The 26424-nt window shown below is 47.2% G+C and overlaps 1 protein-coding gene across 3 annotated transcripts in view; it reads left to right on the forward strand.

The window, feature by feature from the left end:
• Positions 1-552: 552 nt before the first annotated feature.
• The window catches only part of slit1a (slit homolog 1a), an 82567-nt gene continuing 56695 nt past the window's right edge, over positions 553-26424 (forward strand). For 2 of the 3 annotated variants that reach the window (XM_084021946.1, XM_084021947.1), the window contains exons 1-4: positions 553-1265; positions 11519-11590; positions 13888-13959; positions 15508-15579. In XM_084021946.1, coding sequence (XP_083878072.1) covers positions 1048-1265; positions 11519-11590; positions 13888-13959; positions 15508-15579 — 434 coding nt within the window. In that variant the 5' untranslated portion in view covers positions 553-1047. The remainder of the gene's footprint in view (positions 1266-11518; positions 11591-13887; positions 13960-15507; positions 15580-26424) is intronic. The other variant, XM_084021948.1, reaches the window with a different exon arrangement.

Genomic DNA, 26424 nt, shown 5'->3' on the forward strand with positions numbered 1-26424 from the left:
CACATTTACGGATTATACGTTCAGGCTTTTTTTTTTTTTTTGCCTACAAGGACTGAGGTGTTGATTCCTCTCTTCCCCAGTGGATTCTCCTTCGTTACATGTAACCATTCACACACACACACACACACACACACACACACACAGACACACTGCCCGGTCTCCCCACAGCCTCTCCCTTCAGGCAGGGGTTATGCAATGTCATGCAGGTTAGGTCTCTCTCTAAGGACTTGCCTGGAGGCAGACCTGAGAGAAAAGGAGTGGAGTGAGTGGGGGAAAAGAGAAAAAGAATGATACTTGGGTTATATTTGTATTGTGAATAGAATCAAGGGGATGAAAGAGGGATCTGGAGAATGAGAGTGAGTTCAGGCAGGGTTCTGGGGTGGGTTTGGGGGGGTGGGGGGTGAGAGGGAGAGGATTGGGGGAGGAGAGGAAGGGTAGGGGTGGAGTCGGGAGGGAGGGAGGGGGGGGCTCTGCTATTTGTAGATCCTTGTGATGGATGACTGGTGTGTGTATGTGTGTGTATGTAAGAGAGAGAGAGAGAGAGAGAGAGAGAGAGAGAAAGAGACTGGCTTTTTTTCTTCTCTTTATGCTCTTTTCCTATTCCCTCTCTCTTCAGGCGAGCAGAGCAGAGCGGGACTGAGTGAGAGGAGAACAGAGACGCAGACGTGTGCAGACCAGAGCGCAGCAACTCCACAAAGACAAGAGAGAAGAGTTTGCAAGGAGAAAATAAGAGAAAGAAAACAGCCTCTCTTTTTTTTTCTTTTTCTTTTTTTACATCAGCAAACTGTGGTGGATATCATTACCTACATCAAACGAAATCTAGAAGAACAACAAAAAAAAAGGATTTGCTTTGCTTCTCAGCTAAGAGGAAAATAATAGCATTTATTATAGTTTTTCTTTTCTATTTATATTCACCACAAATATAGAATATTTTTTTTAGAACACTTGCAAGGTGTAGCAGGACTCAGCAGGGGGTTTTTTTTCAGAGAAAGGTGGACAGAGAGAAGTAAAGAGGGTTTTGTTGAAGAAGACCTGGCTGCAGTGGTGATGAATATGCCCGTCAGAGGTAGCTGTTTGGGGGCAGGCATGGGCAGCCTGGCCGGGCAGCAACTCTGGATGTGGATGGTGGTGATACTCTCTGCTCTGCTCATGGGCAACGCCAGTGCCTGTCCAGCCCTGTGTACCTGCAGCGGCACCACAGTAGACTGCCATGGACTGGGTCTCAAAACCATGCCAAGGAATATCCCCCGCAACACTGAACGACTGTGAGTACCATCTGTACTCCTCGTGTGTGTGTGTGTGTGTGTGTGTGTGTGTGTGTGGGTGTGTGTGTGTGTGTGTGTGTGTGTGTGTGTGAGATAGAGAAAGTCCCTGACTGTGTCCCCCTGTCTTTATTCACTGTTCCCTTCTGTCTCCTTGCTATATTGTAGTGGTGCACATGACTTTGCTTGACTGAGAGAGAACAATAGCTTTGCCTGTAAAGCTGCGTGTTTCTGTGTGTGTCTGTCTGTGTGTGTGTGTGTGTGTGTGTGTGTGTGTGTGTCAGTCAGTCACTCGCTGGCATTCCAGTCAGGTATAAATAGGCATGAGGGACTGGAAAGAGCAGGAGCAGATGTGTGCCTTTAACATGTGTCCACGATTTACTTACCTGCTTGTTTGTTGCATGCATTTTATATTTCTGTCTAAATCCTGAAAGCAAATCATTGTCTTTTTTTTTTTTTTTTTGCTTCACTTTTTAAGGCGACGTACATTTAGAAGTTAAAAATGTTTTGCACAAAGTTTTAAATCTTAAATGATTGTGAGGCAGACCTGGATTTGCCGTCAGGTCCTGTGGGCAGCTTGGATTTACTTCTATTTGGGAACACGTTTCCTGTCTGTGCAGCACTGTACCTCTCTTTATCTCTTTTTTTTCGCCCCCTCTTTCCCCCCCTTTTCACTTTCCTCCTCTCCTGGGCCAAAGACTCCCCTCTCACCCCCTTCTCATGCCTCCGAACACTCACTCCGCAAATTGTTAAATCATGTAGAAAATTAAGCAAATCTGCTACTTAAGTGAGCACGAGGATCAAGTAGCTGTCTTGTAAAAAAAAAAAAAAACGCAGCGAAGACGAGAGAAGGAGGGAGAGCTGAGGCAGACGCCGGCTCGCAGAGTGGAGTTTCTCTGTCTTTTCTGACATGCCTTCTGAAATATTCATCAGTAAATCAGAAGTGAGGAGTGCAAGGGGAAATAGATTGTTCTATTTCAGCTTTTAGAATATCAGTCCTGAATAAAACATGCGATGGGAACGGAGGAGAAAAAAGCCTGTGTCAGAGGCAGCGTTGGCATAGTGGGAGCTAGCTGCATATTTTATGCTTTTCATATTTAATTTCTAAGAACACCTTCTTTTTTTTTTTTTTTTGCCATCTGCATGGTTCCGGGGTTGCTTGTGTGCGCACATGCTGGTTCAACATTGAAGCAGAGAGGAAACACGGTCATTTTGCGGTTTCCTTTTACATGAATGGCCATTCACACTGGAAATCTCCCCCTGCCCCTCCACTCAAGAGCATTTTTGTGTTAAAAGTTGTTTGTGCATTCATAGGTCATGTACAGCAGGGGATTCTGTCGCTGTAACATGCTGCATTTTAAACCCGATGTGGATAAAGGTCATGTGTAATGTATTCCTGGGTTGTTTTTTTGTTTTTTAAGGGTGTGTGCGGTGCATGTATTATCTGTGCGTGTAGGTCATGTAGAAGATAGCCGGTCTCCACGGAGAGGCACTACTTATAGAGACTCTCCTCTCCTGCAGCCCGTCACATAGGATGAATCATCAAGGTGATTGTGCAAGTCAACGCAGCCCAGCCTGCCTCGCCTGATGGTCCCATGTGCATCGCTAGATTTATGTGTCTGCGTTTGGAAAAACGTGTGTTTATGTGAATGGAATTGTGCGTCCGCTACCGGGGGTCAAAGATGAGTAATGAGCTGGTCCTGCTTTTTGTAACAGTGTCCCAGAAGTTGGTGGCCCTTTGGGATAAAATGTTAACAGAAGCTTGTTTTTCTTTTTAAGGAATTCCTTTAAATGTACTTGCCTGACTTAAATGGAAGGAGGCGTCGTAGTATTAGTGTTGGAAAGGAGAGTAGATGCAGATTGGAGAAATCTAACAAAATAAAAGAGGTTGCACTTCACTGTGCCGGTCTGCTTTGAGGTATGTTTATGGATATCTGTGTGAACGAATGTGTGTGTGTTTGCGCTTATGCATAGAGGGTGATACTTCTGGGAGGTAGAGTGTGTGTGTTTATGTGTGTGTGTGTGTGTGATGGGAGGAGGGGGATGGTTTTGTTAGAAAGTGTGTGTGTTTGTGGGGCGGGGTGTGTGTGTGTATGGAGGGTGTTGAGACAGACAGCAGAATCCCATTTGCACTTGTCAGTGTGGGTTTGGATCAGGTCTGACCCCTGCGCTCCTCAGACTGAAGCCTGTAATGAGACTGTGAGCTCCACGCATTAAAATCACACCCTGCCTCGTCCGGGCCACCGGCCGCTCCCTCCCCCTCCGCTCCCTCTCCGCATCCGTCCTCTCTCTCCCTCCATCTCTTTCCTTGTCTCTCGTCTTAATTCGACTGCTGTGGCAACATACCACATGGTAATCGTATTGGCATCATGCTGAGAGAAAAACAAGCATCTGTAAGATTAAAGCGACTTTAAATCGACAGTAAAGGCTCTTCGTTAAGCTCTTAAGGTGGACATGTATTGATCAAACGTCTATCTCTTAAAAAGGCCTGCTGTTCAGATTAAACGTGCCTCATCTGCGAATGTGTGTGTGTGTGTGTGTGTGTGTGTGTGTGTGTGTGTGTGTGTGTGTGTGTGTGTGTGTGTGTGTGTGTGTGTGTGTGTGTGTGTGTGTGTGTGTGTGTGTGTGTATTGATGATGTATTTTCTGTGCCAGAACATACCCTGTACAGAGATTTGGGGGCACGCTGGAGCGCCTCCAGAATAAGGGAGGAGGAGGCTGCACGCCATATGTGTGTGTGTGTGTGTTTTCATGCATGCCTGTATAAATCTGAGGTTCACTTGTGTTTGTTCATAAAGTTGAGCATGTGCCTCCATATGTGAGCCTGCGTGCGGTGAATAAGTAATGTTAGATGAAAACACATGAGGTTCGGTGGTGGTTGAAGATGAGGGGCTCCCTCGCTTCGATAACCATGTTTATGTATTTGGTGAGTTGGAGGTGGGAGATGTGTGTGTGTGTGTGTGTGTGTGTGTGTGTGTGTGTGTGTGTGTGTGTGTGTGTGTGTGCCAGGGAATGCCTGCGGTGATTTTGGCACCAGCACATAGCTGGTACAACTGACAGCTCACTGGCCACCTGATCCATAATTTACCCCGACAAGACTGAACACACAGTCTGGCCACTACCTGCCAACTCTGGCTCTGTGACTAAAGTGGAAAGAGGGAGATTGGGGGGGGGGGAGACAAAGAATCGGGATGAGGGGTGGAGCTGTGGGGGTCGAGAGCGGGAGAAGCTCCTTCCAAGGCGAAGCCTGGCACACTAACTGAGGTGGTAATGAAGGGATTATCGCACAGAAAAGTGAAGACATGTGACTCAACCACAGTGCTAATGAATGAATAAAGGAGATTATGTTGTTTATTATAAAGGACGGAATAAGTCTCGCCCTGAGGCAGACTCCCTTTTTACAGTCTGATATATCCATCCTCATAGCCGGTAATCCCGTGAGGAGTGATAATGCCTGGAATGAAGATCATTCAGAGAATGTTTATGCTCTGTGGAGGGTTGTGAAATTACAGGCCTGGGACTCAGTCATTTCCATTTACTGCCTGCGCTACACAGCTGTGGTCTTTTCTCTTGTTCTGAATCCTGAGATGGACGCCGTCGCTGAGCCGCCTCGCCAATCACACACACAACGTAGTGGTAATAAAGGTGTGGGTCACGGCGGTTCCTCTTGTGGCTGTTTTTATTTTCCAACCGGTCAAAGCATTGAGTCACCCTTTAACATTGTATATACATGTACATGTGGAGTGTTGCTTGTCTAAGCGGAGTGATGACAGACCGCCGAGCATCAAAGCCAGCTGCTGTGTGTCTAAACTCAGCTCACACCTACCGGCCGGTTCTCCTGGTGGGCGCGGCTAATTTATGGACGTGTGATTGCACTCATGAGAGCTAAGAAATGACCCCATCGGTGTGTGTGTGTGTGTGTGTGTCGAAGAATGCCTTCCTTGCCTCGGACTGGTGCATGTCTGGCATGCATATATATGGTGTGTGCGAGCATGTGCACATGTGAGTGTACATGCGTGATTGCTTTGCACGCCTATCTAAAAGTGGCTATATCTCAGCAGACCATGAAAATCAAATTAGGAGAATCCACCTAGATCACCTTTCATCTCTCAGAAGTCCATCTTGCCTTTTAACCCTCCGGGCTAGTCGGTGAAAAGCTGGCAATGGAGAGTGAAATGGGTGCGTGTGTGTGTGTGTGTGTGTGTGTGTGTGTGTGTGTGTGTGTGTGTGTGTGTGTGTGTGTGTGTGTGTGTGTGTGTGTTAAAGTGCACATCAGTGAACACTCTCCTAACATTGTAGATATGTCGTCATAATCCACATTAACACAAGTCCAGATGCTTTTGATGTGATACAAGTCTGAGAGGAAATTACAGGGAGCAGTCTAGATCCAAGGGCTTCCTGAGATCTGCATCGGTCTGCATCGGGCATCATTGGCCTGTTTTATTTTCATATAAAAAAAAAGTCCCCATAAAAGTCCAGAATGAGTCCATGGTCCTCAAATTAGGCATGTTATCAGTATATGTATATTTATTTGTTAGATTTTGTTTTACAAAGTTAGGAAAGCAGAGTATAAATCAAACCTGATGTTGCCTCACACACAAACGAACCTCAGTCTTCACCACAGTGAGGCATTCAGCTTATTCATTACCACTGATTTCAGATCAGGCTCTATCCGACTGTAAAACTTGGTGCATCTATACTTTAAATGTCTTGGTTAATTATCCAATATGACAACGTAGAGCAGCAATTTCTCTCATTTTATCAGCTGAAACCATTGAATGTTTGATTATTATTCAAAATGTGAACAAAACCATTATTTAATTGTCAACAAAGTCACAGATGAAAATATTCTTTTGCCTGACTAATCCTTTAATTGTCTTATCATCTGGGCTTTTGCGGTGGGGTTATCTGCTAACAGCTGAGTTAATCTTTGCAAAGACCTGGAGGAATGTCGATATCGGCGCGCTCAGTGGGGGGGGGGGGGGGGGGCTGGGGGGGGGTCGCACATACAACAACTCTTTATTCTCAGGGATCAGCGGGCACACATGCAGCATCCATCAAATTACCAGTCGTCAGCGCACATCTGTCAGGCAAACGTCTCCCCCCGTCTTCTGTGTGGAATAACCAAAGCATAATAGATGTGGCGGAGCAGATGTTCCGTCCACATGATACACTTTACATTCAAACTACACATCCATGCAGCCGAAATGCCTTCATGCGGGACTCAAAGCCACAACAGAACCTCAGCGTCTGTCACTGAACAAACTACAGATACTTTACAAACCATGAAAGACCCTTCAGTCTCAGCTTCCACGACAAACCCTGTGTGTGTTCTTTTTTTTTTTTCCAGCCCGTTGCAGAAACAAATGTTTAATTGATTCACTTCGGCCTGAGCGAGCGTTCAAAGTTAACCATGTTTGATCAGAAAGTGGCTGCTTTCCTCCCTTGTCTTCTCTGAGGCTCCTTTTCCGCCGTCTCACTGTCTCTCTTGCTATCGGTCTAGTTTTTGCTTACATCGGCATCTACCGTGTGAGAGTCTCCTTGTCAAGGTTGTACTTATAGTGTGAAGGCCGGGTAAAAACAGCAAAAGACAGATGCTTCGGCCTCTGACCCTTTTTTTTTCTACCTGTAGCGGTTTATAAAATATCTGCAGGAGACTTGACCTGCAGGGGTCAAGGCTGTTTGTGTGTCTGTGTGTGTGTGTGTGTGTGTGTGTGTGTGTGTGTGTGTGTGTGTGTGTGTGTGTGTGTGTGTGTGTGCGTTGCATGTGTCGGATCTGCTTGACGTTACCTCTCCTATCGGTAATCTTGCACCTGAGGCCTGACTGAGTAGAATGAGAACTGTAAATAGCCCTTAAGGAGCCCAAGAGACAGTAACACACTCTCAGACGTCTTTCTGCACACACACACACACACACTTCATCGCTCGCTGACGCACACACACTAAAATATACAGTGTAACTGCTCATCTGAAAGCCACATTTCAGTGTCCAAGCTGAGCAGAAATGTGACCTTAGTGTGGACAGAAGTGTTCCAGTTGGGTTTAAGAGTGTGTTATTTTGGTCATGGTGGTCTGCTTGCTCTCTCTCTCTCTCTCTCTCTCTCTTTCTTTCACTTTCTCTATCTCTCTATCCTTTTTAGCCCTGATGGTACCGCCTGGTTCAAAACCCCGTTGGACCCACTAGTATGTAGGTCACTTCCTCCTCGCAGTCTAGCAGGTCTCATTTCTACGCTGACAGCTCCCAGACGGCTCGGCGGCTACTTGCAACACTCCACCACGCCGCTCCTCTCGTCACTCTCAGGCAGCTAACAACGCCGTCTCCTTAACGTTATCTCTTCTTTCCTCCTGCCTGTTCCACAGCTGTCACGTCCTTATCTTGTCGAGTGTGGAGGAGGGAGGAATGCTCCGCTCTTCTGCAGCTTCGCAACCTGTTCGGTTTCGTTCATCGGCGCGCTGCCGGTCCGGTCATATAGCGCTATCCGCGTCGGTGATCGTGGTTAATGAGCATCCACGCGTTGACCATACGGGACCTCGGGCGTCTGTAGTCGGGTTGTTTCCACGGCAAGCTGTTTGGACAGCGCTGTGCCACCGATCCTCCATCAGCTGGCTGCTGTCTTCCCCGCCAGGCTAAAGCTGTTCAGGACAAATGTTCCTGTGGCGCTCATTGCAGCGATACAGAATGACTGCACTGCAAAAAAAATAAGCAGCCTGATACGTTATTTAAGTGTCATTTCAAAGAGGTTTACCTCCTTGTCACAATCCAGACTTGTGGAGATGACCTTTGACCTGCAAAGACTCGCCAATGTCCAGTTTGACCTCTAGATGAAGGCTTATCATGTTGTTGCAGTTTGTCCTTGCGTGTACAACGGAGTGTGTCAAGACGAGGGATGAAGTGTTTGATAAAAGGTGTACTATTTTCAACTCGTGAAATGTTTCCGTTAGCCTGCGAGTCATGTTTGTACCCTGGGGTGTGCCTCGTCTCTGCCTGCTTTGCTCGCCACGGCGAACTGCGAGCAAGCCCTGCGTTGCCAGTTGCTTTGCGGCTGCAAGCATGAGACCATTAAACTGCAGCTCAGTGTTGGTGAAAAGCTGTACAGCCAACAGTAGTTTCTCCTGTGATCATTATGTTCTTTCGCTCTGGCCAGATCCCAATACAACACAATTGCCTTTCCCGCAGGCGCTGTGTTGTGTACATGCCAGTAGGCGTGCTTGTGTTCATTCCTTGATACAGTATATTTATATGTGTATGGGTGCAAGAAACGAGCCCTGTTTGGATCAGAGTGTGTGTGTGTGTGTGTGTGTGTGTGTGTGTGTGTGTGTGTACGCCGGTCTGTTTGCTTGTCCTCCCTCTTGTCTTGGGGTCTCATTTCATGTAGCGTTGCTCAATTCAAACCAGGTCCCCCTCAACAGAGGGACCCCAGCAGCTGGCAGAAACAAAACATAATGAGTTTTTCAGCGTCGTAGCTCTGAACCCCCTCTTTTTTTTTGAATTATTGAGACGTGGAGCGACGGAGCATATAGCTGCCGCGTGTCCACTCGGGGGAAGTTTCACCAGGAAGTACTCCCAGGCATCAATCAGCGTGATATGGAAGATGATGGGGGGGGATTAGATAGTGATGTCATAAATCCACTTGCTCTCCAGGAAGTGTTTCAGCACTGGGAACCCTTGCAGAGTTTTCCTAGAGGATGGAATGGATTTGACTGAAGCAGTTGGTGGTGGAATGAGACCTAATCATTTTCTGCCGTCTCAAAGTAATACTGCAGCGGTGTAATATGAAAACCAACACAAAGGCGGTACAACAAAACATCTGTCTGTGAACGGAGCGAACGTGCCTTTGCTGCTGTGCCAAAAGCCATTGCTCAGCCTCCTTTGATTGTAAAACAAAGAAAGTAGCACTGACTGATATTGTAGCTAATAAACAGCAGATTTTTCTTTGAGGCATTGAAACCATATATTACTCTGGCATACGGTGCACTTTTTCTTTTCTTTTTTTGTTGGAATCAACAGACGAGCGCCGCGGACTCCAGACTCCAGACGTCTAGAGTTCGTATTCTCTCACTTTTAGTTGTGGGTTTGACTAGATTTGTTCATCCGTGCAGAACCGAGCACCAGAGTTCACTGTGTGTGTACCACTGCGGCGTGTGTGCACATGCAAAAATTGCTTCCCGGGTCTAAAGTTGATGTGAATTCCAGCTACTTTCCATCAGCCGGAGCAACGGAGCATCCTCACAGACAGGGTAGTGACTTGGTGAGTTTCCCCAGAGACAGATTACTCCCTCGGGTCAGCAGACATCATTAGATGGGTCAAACTGGAGGAGCTCTAACACTATATATGGGCTCCAACCTTATATGCTCACGCTGGATGCTTAGGACAGTGGATTTCCTAAATGTGCTCTTAAGCGTGCAGCAACAGTTGAGTACAGAAGGTCATGTCAACATGCACAAGTCATCAATCCTCGCAGCCTACGAGTGGGATACTGGGATGGTATTATCTTGGCAATTTTCAAGGACCTGATTATCACCTGGGCAATTTCAAGGACTTGAAAACATTGCACACAGTCTCGGTCCCAAAATGCCAACGGGAAAGGTCAGAATATGCCATAAACAGTGTGGATGCTGACTCGCTTAAACATCACAGGCTGCAGGTGGCATTTGAGCATTGCCTAAATGTCACAGCGTTGCCGAAACAGGTGCGCAGCCAATATGTTTTTTTTAGTTTTTTTTTACCGTGGATATTTCGGCAGGATAATGCATCATCATTTGAAGACGTTTCCAGGAACATTACATTCACTCCGGTTACCAGATCTCAGCTAACAAAACACTTTGAGATGTTGTTGCATAACGGATTTGATTAGTCAACTCCGGAGAACATGCAGAAACTATGGCATGTCTCTTATTACAGGATAAAGCAAGACCTCATTCCTGGAGGAGAAACGTGTGGTTTCACTTTTTCTTTTTTCTTTTTTTTTGGGTGAGTCATTTTCCCACATAATCCCCCTGACACCCCTCACTTCAACCATCTTCCTCCTCTTCTATCTTTCTCTCTTTTAATGTCCTCCGGGTGTCATCAGCAATGACCACCCTGAAGATAAGACATTGAGAATTCAGAAGTGTGTGTATGTGTGTGTTTGTGTGTGTGTGTGTGCGTCTATCTGCGTAAGCACCTGTAATGAGCACCACATGTGTGTGTATCGGAGCCCAGGCTAATGAAGCCCAGTCCATTATTTATTTCCCGTGGCCCTGTCGCTTGGCCTGTCGATGCACCTGTGTACACACACACACACACTCTCACCATCTGTCTATAATGACCATTTCGTACTGCATAGCGCTACAGTCCCTGGAGTGGTCATTAGACGAGAGAAGGAGAGAGTGACTGAGGGAGAGAGACCAGCGCTTTCGGCGTCGATTTGGAAGCAGTTTTTTGGTTGTGCTTTTAAGGGGGGGTCAGGATGGGGTGGACCCATAATGCTTAGTGCAGTAGCACAGAGAACATTTGCATGCTTTGCACCTTCCTCAGCTTTTTTCAGCAACAAACATCAGTAAAGGTAACCAGTGAGGTTGCCATCCCATCAAACACCCTGGAAATACATATTATCAGCCATTAGATGATGGTTTACCTTTAAGAACCCAACAGGAAATTCAAAAGCTCTCTCTTTTCAACGATTCAGTCTCTCCCTGCTTTTTGCAGCGATGGCCAGCTCTCAGCAGGGAGGCTGCTCCCATTATATACGCGGCACTTAGCTTCCTGGCCTTGTGGCCCTACCCAAATCCCCTCCGCTGGCTCCTGCTAATCCTCACCAATAGTAGAAGGACAGAGGGCAGACAGACCGAGAGCAGCGGGGGGGTGGGTGGCTGTTGTTGGGAGAGGGCTGGAATAGAAAGGCAAACAGGCAGCTCAAATGTGGTTTCCATTTTAATGGGACTTCCTAATATGTCCCAGTGGAATTAGAAATGAACGCGAAACCTCCCACTAACACAACCTTTCTGTTTCCACCCGTCAATATGCGTTACACATGACATCTAAGGCAATTTGCATTTCATAAAACCGCCAGCAATTAAAGATGTTCTCAGCGTTACACCAGTAGCATGGTTTAGGGAACAGCGTGGGGCACTGTGTGTGTGTGTGTGTGTATGTGTGCGTATGTGTGTGTGTGTGTGTGTGTGTGTGTGTTACTGCTTCAGTCACCAGGCTGAACAGGTTCACAGGGAGAATGAAGATTAAATATTCATACATGTTTGCGTGTCTGTCTTCGCAGGGAGCTGAATGGGAATAACCTCACACGCATCACCAAGACTGACTTCACTGGACTGAAGTACATCAGAGTTCTGTAAGTATTCGGCTCCATGTCTACGTGCCATGACGAGACATTTGTCTTTTTTGGCTGCATGTCCGTATCCCTGTTCATTTGTTCTTGCGTACCTGTATCTAACTTCGGATCTCGCAAATTTACGCAGACTTCCTGCTCAAATTAGCATAAACCCAGTGAAGTGGAGATGCTTCTGTCAAGAGTCCCTACTCCAGAGTACATTAGGCTACCGAGCGACTGCAGCTAGCGAAGTAATGGACCCCTCTCTGGCTGTATTCTGTGTGCTGTAGTAGCACTTATTGTCCCTCAGACGCGCACACACTCACTTGCCCTCTGTTCCCACACATCAACATGTAATGTGTACACAAGCACCGGTCCTAAATAGGCTCTTCGGCACAGTTAACACATTCAGGTGAAGTCATTGACTCCCTCTGTGTTGAAATTAAACAGCACTTGTGACTTCAGGTATTAAAGTAGTTGTAAAAGTGTGTGTATGCGTGCACGCGAGCGCACACACACACACTCGCGAGCAGAGCCGTAGGTGTTAAAACGCCGCCGGAGGGGGAAGCTGCGTAGACCCCGAACATGTTTGAAATGTAACACGAGCCGCACATAATTCCCGCTACCCGCCGAAGCCAGACTATTTTCGAGCCTCATCGTTACTCGCCCATCCCCCCCCCCCTGGTCCTCCCCCCTCCCTCTTCCTATACGTGCCCCCTTCTCCGCACAACCTTCTACCCCCACGTGGAGGTTAAATGCCTTCGTGTCGGCAGCTTGTCACCGGCGAGTAAGAAGGAAACAACTCCTTGCAGGGATACTAAAGACAGCACTGAACTTTCCTGGCTTTAAAGCCCCTGAGTCCCTCATGGGCACACACACACACACACACACACACACACACACACACTGCTCTTTTTCTGTCAGCCGACTATATACATGATGCATGATTAACAAGGTGTAGGTGCGTGCATGAAACCAGGAAGAAGTCTGTGTCTGTGTGTACTGGGGGGGTGTGACCTCTGTGGGCCAACAGCATAAAGACTAACAGCAGGTTGACCTCTGACCCCTGGGCAACCCTCAGAAGGAGCCAAACAGGAACAGAGGTTTATCTTTACAGTCAGCTGCCATCTATCCTGTCTGTCGGTCTAAAATCAACACAGCTGATTTACTGCCATTCGTCTGGCACTGGGTGCTTGGCTGGTCGGCATCAGCAGTGTGTGTGTGTGTGTGTGTGTGTGTGTGTGTGTGTGTGTGTGTGTGTGTGTGTGTGACAGAGAGAGAGAGGAAACCCAGAAAAATAGTGTAACAATCAGAAAGTAGAAAGAAAGACATCAGAAAAACTGTGGGCTACAAGCACGCAGACGATAGTAGGAAAAAAAAGTTTTTTTGAATTCAAAAATACTCATCACGTTTTTTTTTCCTCTCACTTCTATCTAAATTCATGAGCGAGAGATCGGAGGTGAATTGCACTTTTTCTCCCTCTATGTTTATGGAGTGCGAGCAGTGATTAGCATTTATATTCGATGGGGAGGAAGCCCAGACTGCTGAGTTGCAGCGCGGCGTGGTCTCACAGGAGACATGAGAGGTTGCCTTCAACACAGAACAGTTGTATACGTAATGAAGGAAGGCTCTTGTTGCTTCTAAAGCTGCTGGACGCTTTTCTCTCCTTCCTGGCCTTGTGTTATTGTAACACTTCCAAAAACCATCCAACTCCTTTTTTTTTTGGTGCATTAGCTTTGGCAATCTAGGTGAGGGAAGGATGTGTTCCTCCTGTGTGTGTGTGTGGACTGTATGTTTGTATGCATCCATGTTTGTTTGACTAATTGCCTTGATCTACTGCCCGCAACTTTGATGCTCTCCAACTCTGCTCACGCATGCATACGCACAGCCTGCTTTCCCTCCATCGAGCCAATTGTAAAAACCTTGGAGCCCACCTCGGACCCCCCCCCCCCCCCCCTCCACACTTCTCTGACCCCCTGCCTACCTTTCGTTTCGTCTCGTCTCCACCCAACCGCTGCACCCAGTGGACCACACCAGAGCCCGGACCCACACTTTCTGAGCTGCCTTAGAAACTTTTCCTGGCTGCTATTCCTGCTTCTTTTGCCAAGATTCCACACTGTGCCCTCAGTCCACACCACTGCCCTCAGTGTGTGTGTGTGTGTGTGTGTTGACTCTCCTGAACCCAGCTTGAATAGACATACTGCAAGAAGACCCGCCACCCAAACCCCAAAGCCCCCTTTGCTTTGTCAAACCGGAGTGAGTCAAAGCCACACTGTACCGTGTCGTCTCTGAGCCTCTCCTTCTGTCTCTCTTCGCAGGCAGCTGATGGAGAACCAGATTACCGTGATCGAGCGCGGAGCTTTCGATGACATGAAGGAGCTGGAGAGACTGTGAGTAGCACCCAGGGGGCGGTCTGTAGATAGTCCCCCACCAGAAATAACACATTTTTCCCTTTTTCTTTTCTCTCCGACTTCAAATGAAAATGCCATTACTGATCTTTATTCAGTGCTTGTATTAGTCCAGCGTGATGAGTCTAACAGGAGGAAACCCACCGGTGAATGGTGAATCAAGTGCGATGCACTTCCCCGTCGTTCCATTGTGGTCGGATGGTGCTGAGAGGGTACAGTGTGGGCTGGGAATATATTTTTTTTTAAAGCTTTCTGCCTGACAGGAATGCCCTCAGTGGGATATGTGGGCTTAAGAGGCCTCCCCCACCGCAGACCTCGGCTCATCTGGACAGCACCAGGACTCCTCGACAGCTTGTAAACCCGGCTGGGAAAACACAGACAAACACAGGCGACCACACCTCAACCAGCTCATTAGCAAATCAATAGCGCTGCCCGCATGGAAACCTGCGCAGCAGATGACTTTATAGACACATGCCGTCATGCACACATGACGGTTAACTTATAAAAGACTTTCCCCCCACCGATCGAAAACCCACATTAACTATTTACATTGCCAAGTCCGGGCCGCGTACAGCTCACCTCCCCTCTCCTCCGCATTCAACGGATCCCAAACACTGGGCAGACGCATCGCTGTGCCAGACCAATGTGGAAATTAAGCGGCTCGTTTCTCTAATGTTTAAAAGCCACCACCCCACCAGCAGGTACAGTTCAGTTTGAACGGAGCAGCAGCAGACCATTAATGCCCATTACGCACTAAATCTCCACCTCAGCTGGCCAAGCACTCTTCTCAGTGTATACAGTGAGTGGCACGGGTCCCAACATCTGTCTGAATGTGTCTGAAGGAATGGCAGAGGCCTGCCTTTCCGATTTGCTGCCTCCCGGTGCCACAGCCACGGCATTCATTCCCATGTGCCTCCAACGGGCCATTCAGAGAGGAGAGAGTTGTGGTTTCCAACAGATTAGCAACAGTCTGTTCCTCATTGACTTAATTGTCGTATTTGCATAAAGCCTGCCAGTCCTGGACGTTAGTTGTTTGACATGGAGTCTGTTGCCAACCACCATTCCTGTCAATGCTTCCTTAGGGCTTGAATATGCTCGTCCATTTCTCTTAATTTTATTTGGAAACATCTTGTTTTGGTAGTTCACCTCCCCTCCAGATAAAATCTGGTCATGGTCAGATAACCGGTGGATGTAATTAACTTTTTTTTTTTTTTTAAATGGGAATGTTGCTATTCCGTTTCTCTGGGAAAGTCGGCGGAGCAGTGAGTCCTACTAGCGTCGTGATTTAACTGCGCAGAGATTAATTTACGTCGCTGTGTCTGACTAGAAGTTTAATTCCCCTGAACTTTCGGTCGGATATTTATGTGACATTCAGAGCGCACTGAAACACAATAGCCTGTGGCTAAGCCGATTCTACGGCTGCTAGCAGAAATTATTCACAGCCTACACAAGAGCACGAAGGCATTGACGCACACACACACACACACACACACAGATTCACTGGTTGATCGTATATTTTCCCTGCTGCAGGCGGCTGAACCGTAATCAACTGCAGCAGCTTCCCGAGTTACTGTTTCAGAAGAACCCTGGCCTATCTCGACTGTAAGTACATCCACTTTTTTTTCATTTTATTTCAATCGAGCACAGTTTTTCTTCTTCTGTCAGTGTACATGCCGTTTCTCTTTGCTTTCCTGGTTATTATGCAAGCCGCCGATGTGTGCTAAAACAATATACTGCACCGCGTGGTTCTGATGAAATGTTGGCTTTTGGTTTGGTTTTGGTTTGAACACAACACAAGATCAATTATGCTTGTGTTGCACTTTGCCATCAGGTCTCATTAGCGTTCAGATTTATTAGGTGAAGTGAAGTCTGTGATTTCCACTGCACTGAGACAAAAGTGGATTGTGGAGTGGAAATCTGAGTTCTTTGCACATCATTGGGCCCATGTGCCAAGTCGTCTGCAGTCTTTCTGTGCTACTCTGTCTGTGAGAGAATCCGGTGGTGACAGGGAAGTCGGTGTGACATTGGGACCAGAACTGAGGGACACATTAGACTTGGAAGCGGGTTCAAGGTGAAAGGATGTCTGTGTTACTTAATGAGGGCGTTTTATGTGACGGGAGCTCACTCTGCCACTGGACTCCTACATCTCCATTGTCTGAATGAGATGTGTGTCTCACACCCACACATCCTTGACACCCGTGTGCCCCCGTGCAGTCCCACAGTAATGCTCCATTTATATTCCCATCTTATTTCTTTGGGATTAACCAGTGTCCCCGTTGCCACATGATCATTCCAGCTCCCATTATTCCAGTTCAGATTACCTGGAGCATCTGGGAAGAATGAAACAGTGGGACATGGAAAAATCATTTCCCCCTTCCTTCGATTCACATCGTGGTACTACTAACCCGTGGTCCCGGGTCTCAGCCCTCCCTCTGTTTATCTGGCGTTTGATGTTTAATACCATCTTGAATCTATCTGTCACTTCCTAGCAACTATCTCCTCACGTCACCTGTCATTATGCCACAACCAGCCCGCGGTGCTTTTTGGTTGGGGGGGGGGGGGCAAGGCCGGGGCCTGCTTGTGGCTCGCTTACACTAAGCAGCGCTGGGTTGTCTCGCTGAAACAGACACAGAGCAGACCGAGCCCTTTCCAGACCAGCGGATGGCCTTGAACAAGTGTGATTAGTCCATCTGGAGCGGCGGGCTCTGCCAGCAGCCAGAGGATTTTTCTTTTTTCTTTTTTGCTAACACAGCTCCCCTGTTTCATCCAATCTAACTTCACGCTCATTATTCTAAAGCTAACGCTGGCTTTTTATGCCACGTTCTGGAGAATGAGACTTTGTTTAACGTCGCTTTAATCGATTCACTGTGTGTCTGTGTATACACTCATTTGTTCTTTATCCTTGGCGGGATAAAAAGAGAACCATAATGGACGTTAAAGCTTTTCAGGTGTGGCGGCGGGCCGTACATTCTTTTGGCAGCTAAAACAAATGTACAATCCAGGGGCCGGAGAAGTGAAAATAATGCAATCGTTTATGGTGCCGGCGTTTGATTGACAGTCGCTACTTTTGAGCAAGACTTGGAGTGCTTGTTAAAAATTAGGGCTCTAGTAGCGTGGGATCAGGAACAGCAGTAGGAGACAAAGGTTTTTCCTAATGTGTTTCTTAACTCCTGAGCGGGGTGTCTGGGCCACACCGTGGGTTCTGGTTCCAGTCTGATGCGGTTAGGTTACAGCCTTGTCTCGCTCCCGCCAGCAGCTTTTAATGGACTTAAAAGGTTCTCGGCTCCCGGGGGAAGATTTTTGCGCTATTTCATGTGCGAATTTGTGTGTGTCTGAGGATGAGAGAGAGAGAGTCTATGGTTGCGTATGTATTTGTGTGTGCGTCTTTGCACTTGCTCAAAGTGCTCACCGGGGCTTGTTAGAGTCCGCCTTTATGATCCTAACAAGTGAGGTTAATGTGAAAGCCCGCTGCCCTCAGGTGGAGCGCTAACCCAGATGGTTTCTCTTCTCCTGGACGCAGGATTAATTGCCCTCCCCTTTCCTACACTTTTTACACTCTGTATCTAATAGACTCCTCTTTTTCTCTCTTTTTTGCTCTCGTTCTGGAGTGTGGTTTCGGGGGGAAAACTTTGTATAACAAAGTGGCTTTTTGTCTTAGACATCCCGTGGAGAGGACAAACACAGAGAAGGGTGGGCGGGGACAGCTGATGAGATCATTGCTCTCATTAAACTTTTGAGGAAAAGGTAGTCGGGTTAATAAAAAAAGCTGCTGGTTAAATGAGCAGAGGAATGTTGATTTGTGGGGAGTTTTTATGCACTTGACTCCCATGCAGTCATTAAGCTAAAGGGGTAGTGTGTTTCCACTACAAAGGGAAGACGGACAATTAATGCAGGTATTCTTGCTATAACACACACAATAAAACAAGTCTAATAAAAGCTACTAATAAAAATGTATACTGTTTTATCTTTGCAATGATTCTGTGAAAGTTTGAACCATCGTTGATTGAAAATATGTCTTACATGAGATAGTACACATATATTTCACAGTTCTGTCCTGAGAGTCTACCTCTTTATCTCCACCCTCTCTCCTCTATCTTTTCCTATGCGTGAGAGATACCGGTGACACTGATACATGAGGGGCAGAGGAGAGATAATTGGAATTGATTAGAGATGATTAGAGATAGTTAGAGTTAGTTAAAGCTGCCCGTGATGGATGGCATCGCTGAGAAGTCGGGGAGAACGGCGGCACGGAGGTGAGAGGCAAGGCGGCGGAACATCAGCGAACAATAACAGTGAAAATGGAGTTGCATTCATCATTGTTAATGACCTGTTGGCCCCTCAGCCCACCACCCCCTGACTTCTCCTCATCCCACTTCCACTGCACTCCAGATCTCTAATCTACTCATCCGTGTCTGTAATTAGTGTCTTTTCGCAGTGGGAGAGCAGGAGGAAGGAAGGACGGAGTAAAAACAGATATGCAGGATAGGTGAGGATGCAGGATAGGTGAGCGGAGTCGGAGGAGTGCAGAGCAGTTAGCCTGATAGCTGGCCCCGGGGAATAGCATCTGGTTTGCACTCAGGGTGGGGGGGTTAGAGGGAGGAGGGCGAAAGGGGGTGTTTTTTTGCGGTTTTTGATTACCGTGTTACTAGTTGGTGCCACAAACAAATGCCGGCAACAACACAGGCTTGTTTGAAGGGGCGTCGCTTCCATTAATGGCTAACGTGTGGAATCACGTGGTCGGGTGAAGGGGGGGGGTGTCGGTTAAAGAGAGGTTTTCCCTTGTGTATCTCCCAGGGAGGTATGGGAGGGGGAGGGAGGAGGGGAGGGTGTGGTAGTACCTGCACTACAGGGGAGCCTAGGAAATCCTGGAAAGGATTGAAGAGAGGGGGGGATCTCATTCTTCTCTCAGATCTTTAATTCTCGTGTTAACGCTTGACGACGGGGTATGCTGATCTACACAGACCCTAAACATATACGCTGAAATACCGGCTGACACATGCATATATGCACACAGTCGGAAAAAAAAGAGGGAAAATGTAAATAACGCTAATTAGACACAAACACAAAGAATGACACTATAATTACATCCCTGTGTGCTAATGTGTGGATGGCAGGCTCACACGGGGGATTGCGTCCTTCGTACGGCTTCGGCTGGAGATAAAAGAGCGACTTCAACTATGTGCTGCCTGTTTGTGTTGGAGGGATGCCGTGTTTTCTGTTTGTTGATCGCCCGATGCTTAGGGAACGGTAGCACAGCGCGAGAACGCTGAGAAGAGAGAATTGTTTGTGGGAAAGAGATCCAGCATGAATAATGTGCACTATCATTATATCTATAAATCATCTCTCTGCCTCTGTATTCCTACTTGTTTTGACTTAGTTACCATTCAACATGCAGCGTTTTCCCCCCCTTCTCTGTTTGCTGCAATTTGATTGGATGAACTCGCCCTGGTGTTCCGAGACTTTTTGTGCCACAAAGCAAACAAATTCGTTCTTTCAACTTTTGACTTTTTTGGGTATGACTGGCTGAAAGACTGACATGAATGTGTTTTTCCTTTTCCTCCTCATGACTCTTTTTAAGTGTTTGTATAATACTGCGCTGTGTGTGTGTGTGTGTGTGTGTGTGTGTGTGTGTGTGTGTGTGTATGTGTGTGTGTGTGTGTGTGTGTGTGTGTCTGGCAGGCTGTTAATGGCCCAAGCTGGTCTTGTCGTTTCCTTCTCTTTGTCTCTGCTTATGAATGACCTGCCTCGACGTGCTAGGTCTCTCTCTCTCTCTCTCTCTCTCTCTCTCTCTCTCCCTCGGAGGGCTCCCGCTTGGGCCCCCGCTTGGCAGCAGTCCCCATGGCAACCCGTCTTCATCAGGAGGTTTCTGTGCCATCGGTGGCAGACATCCTGATTTCTTGACTGTGGTTTGTCTGACATTAAGTAAACATTGACAACAGAGACTTTAGTGTGTAAAGATCACTTTAGACACGGTGAAAGCCAAAATACCTGCAAGTGTCAGAGAAACTGGCTACTTTAAACGTCAGCTCACCCAGAATTATGTCTTTTTTTTTAATATACTACTGGTGATTAAAAATAGTCTTTCCTTTTAGATTTTTAGATGTACATCCTGTCTGGTGCTCAGAACACAGATAATAGCAACGTGCCTTTTCTTAAGTGGAACTGATAATGTTTCACATTGATTGTCTGTAGATTATTATCGGCACTGATTTAAAGACAAAAAAGATGCAGTTTTCTTAAAAGTGAGTTTGCACTCTTAGCACCACAGACAAAAATCTGAATCTTTAGCTTCTAATTTTCTAGTTGCAGGGTAAGAGTTTTTTGGGGGGTTTTTTTTACCTGACCTGGCGGCCGACTGCAAAATACCAGGCTGGGCTTAACTCCTTGCCCCTGCCCCTCTTCCTGGCCCTGTCCTTGTCAGCTGGTAAAAGTGGCTTTTATGGCTTGTCGCTGTTTTCTTTACGAGTCGGACCGTGTGTGAGAGAGAAATGCAGACCAAACCATGTGAGGAGAGCGGAAGCCAAAAGGGGGTAATTTAAAAACCACTCCGCCATCTGAAATATTCACAACCGCAGCACAAGGGCGGCGAGAGAGAAAGAAAGAAAGAAAACAGACAGGAGAAGAAGAAAGTCAAAGAAGCGAGAGAGAGAGAGAGATGGTCAGAGGTGCAAAAGACCGGAGCAGAGATGTGACGAAAGCAGGAGAGAAACAGCGGTGTTTATATTTACTAACGATTCTGTGTCCTTCCTCATGAATAATTGAACAGATGGATTGAGGCTTGTTAAATATTCACACTAAAGCACTGGGACATCACTGCTGTTTTGTGTGTGTGTGTGTGTGTGTGTGTGTGTGTGTGTGTGTGTGTGTGTGTGTGTGTGTGTGTGTGTGTGTGTGTGTGTGTGTGTGTGTGTGTGTGTGTGTGTGTAGGTGTCCAGCGTCTGGTACACACTGCTCTACATACTCACCCATGAAAGCTCCGATGCTCTAAATATTCCTGCAAACACACACACAAACACACACACACAAGTTCTTACGATGACCATCCTAATCATACGTGTGTGTGTGTGTGTGTGTTTGCGTGTGTGTGTGTGTGTGTGTGTCTTTACATTGGGGACTGGTCTGGTCATTATGAATTGATATGGCATGAATAAGACATCACAGTGTGGTCTAGATCCGTCATGAGTATACACACACAGGGATTTCACTCGCAGAGCTGCCGAAGGAGGCCTCCTCCTCCTCCTCCTCCTCCTCCTCCTCCTCTCTGTGCCGCTGCCGACACTTTGCCTCTGTGACGGCTGGGTTCGCCTGGTAAAGATTGGAACTGACACACACACGAGGAAAAGGCTGCCCTCATGTCCTCACACACACACACACACACACACACACACGCACATCCAGTTGGAATCTCAAAGCAGGGGCTTCTGGAATGCTGCAATTCCAGCCAGGAATAACAACTCATATAGTGCTAGTTGGGTTGTCCTGCCTGTGTGTGTGTGTGTGTGTGTGTGTGTGCATAAATGGCCCTGTACACCTAAGCAGCGTGGCGTATGAATGCAGCCATCAGAATGAAAAATCCAGCTCATTCATCACAGGCTTAATAGAGTGCAATCTCCCCGCAATAGGTGTTTCCCTCACTCAGTGCATCTGTCCGTCTCGTTACGGTCCGGTTCAAGATCTGGGGTTTCGATCAACCGTATCTGCTCTGGATCATCATGTGGAAGTGGCGTGTGTGAGGAGCTTAGCAGGAAGACTTCGGTGTCTGTGTGTAATCTCTGGTTATGAGCTGTTAGGGTCTGGACTTGGGACTCTGGAGCTCGCCGTTGGAAGTATCCCAAGCAGACCCAAACACAGCCTCTCCACTCTTTGAGCGGGGAGGAGGAGGGGGGGGAAGGGGGTCGAAACCCTTCCCAACATCCTCCGCGGCAAGAAGAAGCAAACTACCCGCACACACACGCGTGCATGTGTTGCCCAACACACGTCCGGCAAACCCACACACAAACGGTAAACGCTTGTTCCAGCCTTATCCTGTGGCGTCAGGCTCTGTCTCTGATTCTGAGATTTAAAAAGAACAAACAAACAAACTGCAGCGCAAATTATGCCTTCACACACACACACACACACACACACACACACACACACACACACACACACACACACACACACACACACACACACACACAGTTGCACACTTTGCCCACCTCCTCCTGATTTGCTACTGTAGCAACCAATGCTCTTTGGGACTCCGACTCGGGCTGTTTACCTTTCCCTCAGCGAGCGGAAGACACACACAAACACAAAGACTCGGGAGGTGAAATGGTTCAGAAAAAGGGCCTCATATTTCCCTGAACGAGATCTGATCCAATTGCTTGGGAAAAGTGTGGTGCAATGGATGGAAAGAGATTTTTGGGATTTTGAGTTGTGTGTGTGCATATGTAATTATAGGCTTTAAACGCATCCCTTTATCCTCTGGAAGGAGAGTCTCTGGTTGAACTCCTTCCTCTTCCCTGTGGCTATAGTTCTGCATGTGTGTGTGTGTGTGTGTGTGTGTGTGTGTGTGTGTGTGTGTGTGTGTGTGTGTGTGTGTGTGTGTGTGTGAACTCTGGGCTCTGTCTCCTCTCTGTCTGTGGTGAGCAGGTCCATTCTTAGGTCTTTATACTTAGCACACCTCCAGGACTTTTGTTTGCGAGACTCCACAAGCTGCTGCCACATAGCAGCCAAATTTGAAGACTTGGTGACTGAACTGTGTGTGTGTGTGTGTGTGTGTGTGTGTGTGTGTGTGTGTGTGTGTGTGTGTGTGTGTGTGTGTGTGTGTGAGTGTGAGTGTGGGTGTGGGTGTGTAAAAACGACGCCTTGTGAACCTCCAGGTTAATTAGGTAAATATAGTCCAGGCTAATGGTGAAATAAGCAGACTTGTGACAACAGGTCTGCTGGTGTGAATCTCAGCTACAATGATCTTGCTTGGCTCGATGAACTACTGTTGAGGTGCGCTCGGGCTCACCACCTCCATCCTACAGCGATCTGGCAGATGCGGACTGTGGTTGTGCTACATCTCATCAGTATGATGATTATTTTCATATTAAGGTGAACGCAACCTCAGCTTCCGCCTCAAATACCTTTTAGGATGGCTTTTTCTTTTAGGCCATTAAAATTACTCCTTTAACATCCTGTGAGAATGCCATAAATATAAGTACTTCTCTGCCAAGACGTAGCTTCATCAAATTTAGGGAATTCATTTACATGTGTCTAGATTTTCATAGTTTTTGTCAATGAATCACTGATGCTAATATGAAAGATAGATAAAAACGTGATCAACCGTTAAATCAGAAATGCATCAAATTTGAAGTAGAATGGCTCTCTGTTAATAACCAAGCCAATTAACAAAAGATGTATTGAGCATTAAAGTCAGCTTAATAGGAAATCTTTTCCCACCTGCAAGGAAAGCACACACACACACACACAAAGTAACAGACGGAGCAGAGAGGGACGTCGTATCCCCTTTTTTTTCACTTTGTGGCACATTTCTGTCGAGCGCCAGACACGCTGTCAGAATTTATACTGACATTCAAACAAACAACTGTTACTCCGAGTCATGCAAACACCCGAATCAACCTGCTAACCCTCATCTGGTGATTCCCAGTAATGAGCGGGTGGATGTAATGTGTGGATGTAAACACACTCGGTGTGACGAACAGGCGCACATCTGGAAAATAACGTTTAAACATGCATTCAGCTGTTTCTAAATGTTGAAATCAACCAGAAACCTTCAGTTCGGAGCCTCTGTTCTCTGCAGCCATCCTACTTTCTCAGTAAACAAAAGGCACTTGTCTGCTTAGGTTAGTGGACGGCCCACATTCCAGTAAAAATACATATTGAGCCGCGTAGCGCCGGTGAGCACAGCGGAGAGGAAAAAGTGGATTCCAGTACAAATGCCTATCTGTTTCCAATATTTGTTCCCTTTCACAATACTTTCCTGCTGGCATCCCAGCATGAAGCGGTGATCTCACTAGCCCCAGAGTGTATGTGTATGCCCACTGTGGAGACATTTCTTCTTCTTCTTTTTTTTTGGTGAAGAAACAGTATGTTTCTCCGTGCAGGGGGTCTCTTCGATTCTTAGCTTTGGACTGTGTAACAGGAAATCGCTGGGGGATGGAATCGATTCCTCTTCCCCACTGTTTAAACTAGGCGTATACACACACACACACTCAGGCAAAGCTTCCAGAAATGAGTGTTGCATGTGAGATGCAGCCAGCTCTCTCTCTGTGTGTGTGTGTGTGTGTGTGTGTGTTTACCTGTTGTGTATTGGAACTGGAGCAGGGCCCGCGGTCACACCAATCTGACACCTCGGAGGGTGCGATGAGGAGGAGAGAGGCATTATTGATTGAGAAGGAGGGAGTCGCAGAGAGATACAAGGCAAGGGGAAGCACAAAGGATGGGAGAGAGGAGAGCGGTGAAAGAGAAATGAAGGTGTGGCAGGAAGGAGATATAACGCATCTTTTGTAATCATTTCATACTACACATATCCTATCTTACATTTGATTTCTTATTTATAGAGCTGGGAAAGTTCCCTCATAAACTTTAAATTGTTTTTTTTTTCGCCTTAAAATTCCCTTTCTTCCCAAATCCAGCGTAGCGCCGCAATTCAATCAAGTAAATAGACGGAGCGGGAGAGTGGGTAAAATGAGTTAGAGGGCAATAGAAGGGACCTGAAAGTGACGGACGGTGCCTGGGAAGCAATAAATAGTGTGGGGATGGAGTAAGTGGGGTTGGCAGATAGAGTGAGAGTAAGGGAAAGAGGCAGAGGGAAGAAAGATTGGCCTCATCTGTAGCCTTTGAAAGGATTCTCATCTCTTCTCATCTCTGCGGCTGTGCTGGGAGAGGGAGCCGGGGGCACCTGCAGTGGAGCTTTAGCCAAAAGCCCCATTATCACTTCAAAGCTGGACTCTGCTGGAGGAGGCCTGAGTGACACGGGGGCCCTACGGAGGATGAAACACGGCACAGAGATAGGAGTAGAAAGCCGCCTCCCTCTATCAGCTCTCCCCATTTCCCTCCATCATCCCCCTGCCCCCTTTTCACTGCACCTCACTTCCTCTCTGTCATCCACCTTGTCCTACCTTTCCTTATCGCTTCCCTTTCCTCCCCCTCCTCTACTTCCTCCCCGCGTCTTATCTGTATCTTTAACACCTGGCTGCCTGGCAAGCCCTATATGAGCTCTCTTTCCCCACTCCGCTCCCCTCCTGGCTGAATTTCTCCATCTTCTCTGGCTTATAAAGGGCTCGGGGACCGGAGGCCCCGATGAGCCCCAGGCTGTGGTAATGAGCTCGCAGGCCCTTTCATGTGGAGATCAAGCCGATGGCTGGAGGGGGTGTTGTTGGTGCTGGTGTTAGTGGAGTGGATATTACCAGCAATTGATTGTGGCTTCGCAGAATAGAAGAGTAATAGGTCAAACCCAACCCCGGACCAGACCTGGAGAGGCAGACGGTTCCCATGAAGTCGAGGGGTCCCACGCCAGACACGGAGACACCCAATACTGTCAAAGAACGGGGCGAATCATTATAGCCTGTGTAAGTTAACGCATTCCCCCTGTCCAATACATTATCCCAGAGACCTTTCCCGATATTTACAGGCCACAGAAGGTCAGATACTTTAACCGGGACAACGGCATAGGCCAGAAATATTTGGCAGGCACACAAACTCATACAACGTTTTCTATTACTACTCTCCGCTCGCTCTTTGAGTGTGTCAACAGTAAATTAAATTCCCAACTTCAGGGACCCAGAAAGAGCAACAAAGGGATATTTGGCCAATGGCTGACGCTGTTTGATTTGATTTTGCCGAAAGGAGTGTCGCCACTCCTTAAATCCTCCTTGTCTACCCCTGTTAAATCCTCCGAAACCAATCAATGCCTGTGTGTGTGTGTGTGTGTGTGTGTGTGTGTGTGTGTGTGTGTGTATTAATCCGTAACGCATAGCCGCACACCATTATTGGTCCCTCCCTTCCCTCTCCCTGACACCTTCATTAGCCCACAGACAGGCATTACTTCGGACTTGTAGATTAGTGTTCATGCGTGCTACGTTTGCAACTCACAATCTCGTTACTGTTCGATTTAATAACTAATCTGCACTAAATTTATAGAGACAAACGTGACGTCTTCAAAATTGCTTGTCTTCTACAGCCAAGGATATTCAGTTACAATGGTATTAAACAGGAAATTCTTTCTCCGTATTAGTGTAAGTTTGTGAAAAAGAGAAGAAGAAAAAAATGAGGTGTCTGTGAGTGTGTGTGTCCGCAAGTGCAGGGAATATGCCCAGGTTCCACTTCATAAACCTGTTGTAAAAGAGAGGAGGCCATTCATGGCTAACAAAGAGTTTTCACATGAACGGGCGAACAGACTGGTGGCCGACAGCCCTCCACACTTCCTCTATACTCATTCTAGCCGTTTTATTTCCT

This window comes from Eutrigla gurnardus (assembly GCF_963514095.1).
Source record: "Eutrigla gurnardus genome assembly, chromosome: 11".
Taxonomy (NCBI): Eukaryota; Metazoa; Chordata; class Actinopteri; order Perciformes; family Triglidae; genus Eutrigla; species Eutrigla gurnardus.